This window comes from Microcaecilia unicolor, chromosome 5 (assembly GCF_901765095.1).
Source record: "Microcaecilia unicolor chromosome 5, aMicUni1.1, whole genome shotgun sequence".
Classification (NCBI taxonomy): Eukaryota; Metazoa; Chordata; class Amphibia; order Gymnophiona; family Siphonopidae; genus Microcaecilia; species Microcaecilia unicolor.
In genome coordinates, this window is record NC_044035.1 from 348632360 (window position 1) to 348643009 (window position 10650).

The following is a 10650-nucleotide window of genomic DNA, read 5'->3' on the forward strand; positions in this document are numbered from 1 at the left end:
ACCTGACAGACAAACCATTGGTGTGATGTGACGTGACGTGCCAAAAAGCAGGTGCGTGCTATGACGTGGAAATCAGAGATGTGACGTAGAAGAGAATCGAGAGGTGTGCTTGAGCTGTATTAATTAAACTCCTTCACTGTGTCCAGGAAGGGAAGAGCAGTTCGTGCTGAGTTTTCCAGGGGGGTTGTGCTGCGTTTTGACACCCCCCCCCCCCCCCATTACAAAAGTGGAATCCTACGGGACATGGCACATCAGAGGTGAGATAAACAATAAAGTAAAATAAAAAGCAGATGTGTGACCTATCGAACCAAATATGTCTCACAGCGAGCCAGATGTGTGCCGAGTGTGTAAGGATTCGACCATGCCTTTCAAACTGTCCCAAACTTCCCTTTTCCATTAGAAAACACAATCTCTCTCAATACTTCCAAATGCCCACCCTCTGGTTTTCACTCTATTCAAGTGTGTCCTAGCCTGCTTTTGTCTCTGTATCCATAGGAGCTGGCTCCGTGGGTGTTGTGGGTGCTTGAGCACCCCCAATATCGAGAAAAGTCCATGTATGTGTCCTGAGAAGGGTTATTTCCATTGGGCTTAGCACCCCCCCCCCCCCAATAATTTTGAAACGTTGGCTCCTGTGACTGTATCAGTGTAACGCTTGGAATAAAGTGGTGGGGTTCTGGGGTTAATCCACCTGGATAGGTAGAATTACAGGTTAACAAACAAACTGAAGGTGAGAGATCCCCCCCCCCCCACACCCCACCCTTGGACTAGGGTAACACCTTTTTTGTGATCGGCTTTCCAGAATTATGCTCCCTTACTATTAATCTGATGACAGGAGCAGAGGTGTCCAAAATTTAGCCACAAATGTAATCTAGTTGAAAATAAAAAAATATATATATCACCTACAGTTTTTGGCTGCTCTGTTTCTCCACATTATCCTTCACTAATAGTATTATTTTCAGCTAGAGTCCTTGATCATAAGAGCAGTCGTTTTCTTTAGGGGGGGGAGAGAGAGAGACTGTATTTATCAGCAGTATACTCTCTCCATTTTATCCCTACTTATCAGGTTTAAAAACTGCAATGGATTCCGGAACAAAAAAATAATTTATGCATACACTCAAATATTTCATTTAGAGGATTAATGGCCGTACAGAAGCAAATGCCTTTACTACCCAAAGTAAATTGTACATGCTGTATGCCAAAATATGACTTGATCCAGTTTAAAAAAAAAAAGAATCCTCGAAGGCATGTGTTGGCTAAACATTATTTTAGATAAAACTTCTTAGAAAAGAGATTTCTGTACATCATTACTCCAGCACAGCTGCTTTCACTCAGTTAACACCTCTTATGGAACCTCGGCATTAATATTTAGCAGAAACTGAACGGAGCATCACGTTGTAAGTTGCTTTTTTTTATTTAAATGCTCACAGTTTCTAGTGCCTCCTCCTTGAGAAAATCTAAGCAGGAATTATTAAAATAATAAATACGAGTCCAAGGAAGAGCGTGGGGGTTATATAATCACGGGTTTCAGGGCCCTGAATTGTATTGCGTTTACCAAGCGCTTATAAATCACTCTGAGGAAAGCTTAAACGCTCAACTGGCTTTAAAAGAACGCTCTTACAGGGTGTATTTACTCCCTGGGTGCCCTCATTTTTATGATTTTGATCTGAGAAACTAGTCAGAGGCATCAGTACTGCCTTTGGCTTTTTAGGAAAGCCATTGTTTGTAATTTGAGATTCTCTCATGTCTTTGACCACAGTCAGACTAGGCACTGTTCTGGCCAGATTGTGAAGCCTGGATGCATGTCAAGTCATTTTTTAAATTATTATTATTACTATGGTTATTTTCAGTAAAGCCAGGAATTGCCCGGGTGGTAATTGAGAGCAGAGAATGGTGCAGCCCACCTAAGTTCCACAGGACACAGAATACAGAGAAGGTTTTCACAGACCACCAGAGCACAGGATCGTCAACCAACCTATGTTACTGTGGTGGATTTGGTGTGACCTGAGATAATTGCACTAGTGTATTTCACAACGCCCCAGCTTACACGAAATGGTCTGAGTGTTTTGGTTATCTGAAAACTGGCAGGGCAGTTGGTAAAGCTCCAGGCTCCGCTCATTCTGCCTGGCCTCACTCTATGCTTGGAATCAACTTCCTGAGCCCTTGCGCCAAGCCCCCTCCCTACCCATCTTCAAATCCTTGCTCAAAGCCCACCTCTTCAATGTTGCTTTCGGCACCTAACCTTTATACCTTTCAGGAAATCTAGACTGCCCCAATTTGACTGCCCCTATTTGACTGACTGTACATTTGTCCTTTAGATTGTAAGCTCCTTGAGCAGGGACTGTCCTTCTATGTTAAATTGTACAGCGCTGCGTAACCCTAGTAGCACTTTAAAGCGTTCTTTACATGGTTTGGTGATTGTAAACGTACTTTTTTCTTCCAATGGAAATAATTTATTTTCAAAAACAATAGGACACGCAGCATCACTTCTTTGGGGGGGGGGAGGGGGTGATTTGATTGGCTTATGTCATGCATGTGGTTGTTATTTCTCAAGGTACTACTACTACTTAACATTTCTAGAGTGCTACTAGGGTTACGCAGCGCTGTACAGTTTAACAAAGAAGGACAGTCCCTGCTCAAAGGAGCTTACAATCTAAAGGACCAAATGTCAAGTTGGGGCAGTCAAGATTTCCTGAATAGATGTACAGTGGTTAGGTGCTATGTGCCCTCCATCCACTGAGCTAGTCCTATGGCTCCATATACAATGACATTAACAACAAACAGTACTTTTGTTCTATATAAATTATAAAAAATCTTTATTAGTGAAAACAAACCAGTGCCTTAAAAGAATTACCAAATGGTATCCCTGCAACTCACTCCCACTGCCATCCACACCAGACTTATACCCTGATCACATATGTAAATCCCTCAAAGCACATTGAACATAAACCCTAAATTGCAGTTTCTTCAGTCTCAATAAAGCACAATCTCAATAAAGATCAGTCAGTGAGCCCTAAAAAAAACCACACAATTTAGGGTTTATGTTCAATGTTCTTTGTGGGATTTACATATGTGATCAGGTTATAAAGTCTGGTGTGGATGGCAGTGGGAGTGAGTTGCAGGGATACTATTTGGTAATTCTTTTAAGGCACTGGTTTGTTTTCACTAATAAAGATTTTGTAATTTATATATATATATATATATATATATATATATATATATATATATATATATATATATATATATATATATATATATACACACTACTACTACTTAACATTTCTAAAGCGCTACTAGGGTTACGCAGCACTGTACAATTTAACATGGAAAGACAGTCCCTGCTCGAAGAGCTTACAATCTAAAAGACAAATGTACAGTTAATCTGATAGGTCAGACAGATTGGGGCAACCTATATGTTCGAAAGGTTAGGTTCCGAATGCAGCATTGAAGAGGTGAGCTTTAAGCAAGGATTTGAAGATGGGTAGGGAGGGGGCTTGGCAAGGGATTCAGGAAGATTGTTCCAGGCATAGGGTGAGGCAAGGCAAAATGAGCAGAGCCTGGAGTTGGCAATGGTGGAGAAGGGTACTGAGAGGAGGGATTTGTCATGTGGGAGATATATATATATATATATCCCCTATTAGGATTAAGAGTCCATATACAATGCCCAACTCTATAGCCTTGCTTTCATTAGAGTTAATGGTTCACATCTGAGCACTGCAGCAGCCTCTGGCAGCTGTGTGTATTCAGTAACAGCAAAATATGCACTTTCCCCATGCATACCTGCTATTACTGGTGTTAACCTTGAATGGCACATACTGGACTGATCTGAACCAGTTGCAAACTCCCTGCACAAGGTGCGGTTTATCTTATTTTCTTGTCTCTGTTTTCTTTTATTTCTATGGATTGTCTACACAGAAATATATATGTGTTTGAGACGGTGAAACCAACTTCTTCTGCAGGGCAGAAACAAAGCTCATCAACAAACCAGAAAGGTTACAAGGCCTTCGGCCCTTCCGAATGCATAGTCTAAGGCTCTAGGGAAGTCAGAGCAGACAGTGTGGTGAAGGCTGACTGCTACCGAAGCAGAAAAAAAATACAGCTAATTCAGCTTTGCTGCGAGCCACGCTAGCATTTATGGACCAACTAATTCCTGCTTGGCAGCAGGGAAATATTGAAGCACAGATACCGTGAAATTTTTAAAGAAACAGCGAAGAAAACAGGGTCTTCCTGATAAAATCATTGCCCATTTAAATGGATCAAATGTTTCCTATATCTTATTCTGCAAATTAAACTGAACGTTTATTTTCAAATATACTGTTCTATCATTGCTCATTTATTCGTCAAAGAATCAAATGTTTCGTATACCTTATCCTGCAAATTAAACTGAGCGTTTATTTTCAAATATACCGTTCTAACTAATGATCCATTACTACCTCACAGGCTTTTAAGATACACACGGCCTTCACAGTGTTGTGGATAGTTTGAAATATTGTCTCATCTTACAAAGGGACAATGCTTTAAAAGGAGAGATTGCTATGGATCGCTGCAAAGCAGTAGTTTGCCTTTCTGTGAGAAAGCCCTGTAGGTGTGCTTTTTTTTTTTTCTTTCGTGTGTGAGCAAGGTGCCTGAAATATTTTATCTCCAAAAAGTAGTTTGTAGAGCAGTTGGTCGAGTCCCTTTGTGAGATAATTGTAATAAATTAGCTGAGGTGTACCTACACCCTGGAAATGGACTGGTCGCTGGAAGGGGTTCTCCCAGGTTCCCTGGGGAGAGAAAAACAACTGTGCACATCTGGTCCAACATATGCTTGCTTGGTTTTGTAATTGATAATAAGCCTGCAAGGACCGAACTGATAAAAATAAATATTTGTTAGCTCACTGCGCCCACCGCCGCTTTTGGGAAACGCAATCTTCAAAGGCCAAACCAGAAAAAATATGCGCGGAAAATAGTCAACCTTGGAAAAATAGACGTCAAAAAGTGCAAAACTTCTCTCTCCAAATGTAAAGTACACCTTATCAAATAAATATACAGCTTATCAAAAGCATGCTGTATTAAACAGTTTACACAAAGCACTGCACGAAGCCATGTTTATTTAGTTTTTTTAATGGTCACCGCATTTTGGAAAATTATGTTATACTGATGTAAAATAAGTACTGAAATAATAAAAAAAAAATAAGTATTTAAATGCATGACTAAATAAGCTGATAATGAGGATTTGACCGCTTTCTGATCTGCGGGCTTTATAGATGGCTGGGTGGGAAGGGGCGTTCTTTGTTTCATTTGTGACTGCAAATCAACCCCCCCCCCCCACCCCATTTAAAAGGCCAACTGGACAGCTGATGCATTCCTAAGGACGTAAGAAACATTGCCCAACACACCTGTTCCCCAACCCACATTTTCCAAAAAAGAGTTTGATTCATTAACTTTGCAGATCCATTTTGAGGACGAAGTACTCAAGTTACCTTTATTGGGTGTGACCGACCAAATTAACTCGATACCCAAGCTCCCCCACCCCCCAGTCCATTTGTATATCTTATTAACAGCCAGAATTGAAATGCTCTGGCGTGATAATCTTAATATGGATCTAATCTGGCAGGGAAGCTCAACTCTCCAAATACAGGGCGACATCACTGTTAAAAGTCTGTAAAAATAATGTTTTTGTTTCCACTAGACTACTCAGTACTGGCTTTTTGCATGCATACCTGTGTGCGAAAAGTAGACTTTATTTCCCTATCAAGGCAGTAATTTGCTATCTTGTCGTTTGTGCTCTGGGGATGCAAAGCCTGGCCTAAGGCAAGTGGCGTATTATCTCAGTGGGAAATCAAATGTGTTGAACACTGTTTGGTGACTGCTTCCTTTTAATTGAGATAATGGGCCAAAGAAAAAGATACCGACGTTTTCCAAAGCAATCAGCATTTGCATAAGAGTGTGCAACTGTCGTACATCAGGGAAAATGGAATCAAAATCATATCCCCAAAGGGGAAAGTATTTTTAACCTCAAAACACACACTTACATGGATAAATATATAAATTCACAGGCTATCAAGATAGAATACACACACACACACACACACACAAAAGGAGAGATCTCTGCCTCATGGTGAATCTTAAGTTTAAAACAAAATGTCAGAATTGCTAGAAACTTAACTGAATATGCAGTAAGTACAGTGTTACTATTTTTTTTCAGCACTTTGAAATTAAAGATTTATTTCCTAATTTCGTTTCTTTCGATTGAGTGTCGCTGAAAGGCATCTCCATTCATAAACTATTAGTGTTCCATAAATACGTATATAAAATAGTATATCATTATTTTCCAGATAAAGTTTCCTCCCTTTCTAAAGTTATAGACTTGCACAATAGGCATATTTTCAAAGCACTTAGCCTTCCAAAGTTCCATAGAAACCTATGGAACTTTGGAAGGCTAAGTGCTTTGAAAATATGCCTCAATATGTTACAATGCGCATCTGTTTAAATAAACAATCGAGCAAAGGCATTTAAAAACGCCCACAACATGACAATTTGGTATGTTTCTTAAGTCTTAGCAAATAGTGGAGGTTTCATTTTGCTATCGAGTTTGGACCACTTCACCTCAAACGCCTTCTTTTTGGGCCCCCTCCCCCCTTATACCCTATAACAAAATTGTAAAGCAACATTCAAGCTGTAAACATGTTTGAAGTCAAATCCTTCTTAAGTGTAACGCTCTTGTTTACCTCTGGGGTTGCCCCCTCCCGAACAATTTTAACAAATAATATAACCAAAATAATAAGCAGTCAGACTGCCTATAGCATATTTTAGGAAAATTTGTTTTGTTTTTGTTTGTTTAAACCTTGAAGTTCGACTATTACATTTATGAGGGTTTGTTTTTTTTTTATATAGCTTCTGTGCTACGATCTAATCTTTCAGGTTTTTTTTGTTTTAATTAGTCTCAAGTACCTTTTCTGAAAATCGTTTTTTTCTGGACAGCTTGACACTTATTGGTCATTCTGAGGTTTGACTACTGTGATTATTCTGTGCCCGGCCTCGGCATTTCGTTCAGACGTTCTCTCCTCTGTTGGCACCAGAAGACTTTAAAGTTTGTGACTGAGAAATAATTCTTATTCAGAAAACCACTATTCATATGAACGATTAGAATCCTATATGCAAATTCAGTGAATTTAAATTATTGTCATCTTTTGTAGACTGCAATAATATTCGCAGGGGTTGATGTGATTGTAATCTGATGTTCGAGTGTTTATACATCTAGTATTATTATTATGGCTTCAAACTAGCCTTGTCATTGTTGGTTGCAGCTTAAGGTTTTCATGCAGAAAACATTCATGATTTGCAAATCAAACTGATTATGTCAAATGCGGGGGGGAAAAAAATCAGCAGTGTGAACATTTTTTTTAAAAAAGGCACACAACCGCATAAGGATAAGCAGAAAAACAACATCAAATTTATTTTTAAGATAAGTACAGTTACGACCACATAGACAAACAAACGTGAAAATAAAATATAATTTTTAAGTTCTTGGGAATGGTCAGGGCCAAGTCTTTTGTACAAAACACACTTTTTGTAAATAAAAAAAAACGTATTAAATACTTGGCTTTTATCCACCAACAAAAATAAATTATTTCCTTGTTTTGGGGGAAAAATAAAGGAATGGACAGAACTTCTATTGCTTGATTGTACAAAACCACAAATACGATCCGTTTTCTTAATTAATTTGGCAGTTAGAAATGGGTGGGCAATGTTTAAGACAATCCAGTGAACGTAACTTTAAATATTATATTAAACGGCTCTGAAAATTAGCCCGATTAAAAATTCCACACATTTGTACAGCACACTCAGAGGATTTAAAAAAATTATACCCAAGGTCATACAGTTCAATAAATCGTATAGGCTTTCACTACAGTATTAGTCCATTTGACTTACTTTCCAAGAACCCACTCTCTGGACGCTCTTGCTTTCCTTTGTCAAGTAGAATTTACTTGTCTGGAGCTTTAAGGAACTGCAAGATTAATATTAATGTGTAATGTCAAATGCATTCTGCTTTCAGGTGTCCGCGTACGCAGTCTTTAAAATGTTTTAAACTGCCCTACTATGCACCACAGTAAAGATGATTTATAATCAATATTTAGTGCAGTCATAGGAATATGGGGTGGTGTGGCGATATATGGAAGGCGTGGACCTATAGGGGATCTGACAGCTTGTGTTGCCGCTCACCTGCTGCTCGCTGAGGGCTGAGCTCTCAATTCCCAGACGATGGGAGCTGAACATCTCCCGGACGTTCGGAAAAGTCTGTTGCTGGGAGCCAAAACTGTGCCCGGAAAGGTGGTTAAGGTCTGCGGTGTGATTCAGATACCAAGAAGCTGTCTGCCCAGTGATTCCGCCCTGCTGATGGTGGCCGGACGCCAGCACACTTTCCTGACCCGAAGCAAGATTCATGGAGTTGAGCGGGGAAGAGGTTCCCGTGTGATGCTCAGAGATGGCTTCTTCCAGCGTGGTCGGGACGCACATGTGACTCGATCTGTCACCCGCGTACAGGCTCATGGCCCTCATGCTGCACTGGTAGCTCCCACCGGTGTCCATACTTTGGGCGCAAGCCTGGCTGTAAATGGATGACTGAGTCTGAGGATAGTTGAGAGGCAAGGAGGACACCATGCCTGACCTGCCCGACGCTGCAGGTACCGGGCTCAGATCTCCCTGAGGAGAAGTTCTTAAGGTCATGATGTTTTCCACGCTGAAACCTGACAGGCCATTGCCGGAGGGATGGTGCTCAGGGATGGAGCTCTCTGTGGACACCGAGGGGGTGGACGCCAAGCTCCTGGGGCTCCCTTGCATGGTGCTACCATTGTCAGGGCTGAGGGTCTCCACCTTGGTGATGACGGGCAGCTCGGGGGACTCGCTTTTGATGACGATTTTCTTCTCCGAGGTGACTTCCTTGGAGATGGAGCCCTGGACCTTCGGCTCCTTGGGATGGCGGTCCCTGTCCTCCTTCTCCTTGCCCACGTCCTTCTTCTTGAACCTCCTCCTCCTGCGCAGGAAGCTGCCGTTCTCGAACATGTTGTAGGAGTCCGGGTCCAGGGTCCAGTAGCTGCCTTTGCCCGGCTTCTTGTCGTCTCTGGGCACCTTAACGAAACACTCGTTGAGGGACAGGTTGTGACGGATGGAGTTCTGCCAGCCCTGCTTGTTCTCGCGGTAGAAGGGGAAGCGGTCCATGATGAACTGGTAGATGCCGTTCAGGGTGATCTTCTTCTCGGGAGCGTTCTGGATGGCCATGGTGATCAGGGCGATGTAGCTGTAGGGGGGCTTCACCAGGTCCTTGGGGGCTGTCTGCTGGTGGTGATGGTGGTGGTAGGGCCCGTAGGACCTGGCCATGCCCGCCGCGTACTGCTCATGGCCCGGGTAGACGCTCATCGGGGTGGGCATGCTGCCGTAGGTGCCCGCTGCCCGGTAGTAGCTCTGCTCACTGAGGTAGGGCACCACCCCCAGGGCGTTGGGATCGGGCACCGAGTAGCGAGCCTGCATGCTGAGAAGAGGCGGCGGCGGCTGGCCTGGAAGCGGGGGGCAGGGAGGGGGGCCCCGGGGAAGGGTGCACAGAGCCTGGACGCCTCCCGACCGATTCGGCCGCCACCGCCAAACCTTCGGCCCAAACTTGCCAGACTTTTTTCCGCGAGCTGGACTTTTTACTCCGGGAGGGACACGCCCCCTCCCGGGAGCGCCGTCCAATCGGGGGAGGGCAAGGGGAGCCGCCGGCCAATCGGGAAGAAGGACAGGCTGGAAGGCTCCGGCACTAAGACCCTGCCACCTGGCCACGCAGCCTGCAAAGACCAACCTTATTTTCAGTTCCAGAACAGAGAGCAGAGGTGTTAGGATCGACTACGAAATTAGAGCGAGAGATTTAAACAAGAAATTATATTGAAAAATGCTTTTTCTTGCTGCCAGACTGTAATCTCAGGCTACAAGAGGTGTTACACTTGCATCAAACTTCTTGGCTTTGCGCGCTCTTTGCAGAAGATTTATTTGTCCCTGTATTTTCATATACTGCCCCTGACTCTTACAATTTCCAGTCTAATTTAATCTCGTTTCGTGGATTGATATTCCACCAGTGTTTTGGGGAGAAATAGCTTTTCTTTTTATAGATGTTGACTTAGATGTTTTTATAATTTTAAGATTATCTTTTTAAAAATCAGACGGTGGCAAGTCACTCTAAACTCAGTTCTAAGTAACCCCAGAGCCCAATATTTATTCGTTTCTTTGTTTGTTTGTTAAGCAGCAAATATTTAAACACATGTTATCAGGAAATTTACAACAGATATCCCTTACGAATTCTACTCTCAAATATAAGATTATAAAGTACGGACAGGAAGGTGTAGGCACTGGGTTTTCCCCGAATAGGTTTAATTTGCCTGGGCAATTTTATCTGGCTCCCCAATTAGTCTGCGTAAAATTATGCTTTGTGCTTTTTGAGAAAATTAGGGCAATGAAAAGGAACCTGGTTTTCTTTTTTTTTCCACTTCAGTGTGAGCTATGCAGGTCTTCACTTCTGGAATGGGCTCATTAAAGCTAATCAGATTCGGTTAATTAGTGAAGCATGCTGACTGACCGGGCGTAAACTCGGTTATTTAGAGAGCTGCTGCTAACTGCACGCCTTGATTTTGTAAATAGCTT

The 10650-nt window shown here is 42.3% G+C and overlaps 1 protein-coding gene across 1 annotated transcript; it reads right to left on the reverse strand.

Annotated features, from left to right (window-relative positions):
- Positions 1–7410: 7410 nt before the first annotated feature.
- On the reverse strand, positions 7411–9619 carry LOC115469920 (forkhead box protein C2-like). Its single transcript, XM_030202700.1, has one exon. The coding sequence runs from the start codon at positions 9505–9507 to the stop codon at positions 8107–8109; it is 1401 nt and encodes a 466-aa protein (XP_030058560.1). The 5' UTR covers positions 9508–9619; the 3' UTR covers positions 7411–8106.
- Positions 9620–10650: the final 1031 nt, after the last annotated feature.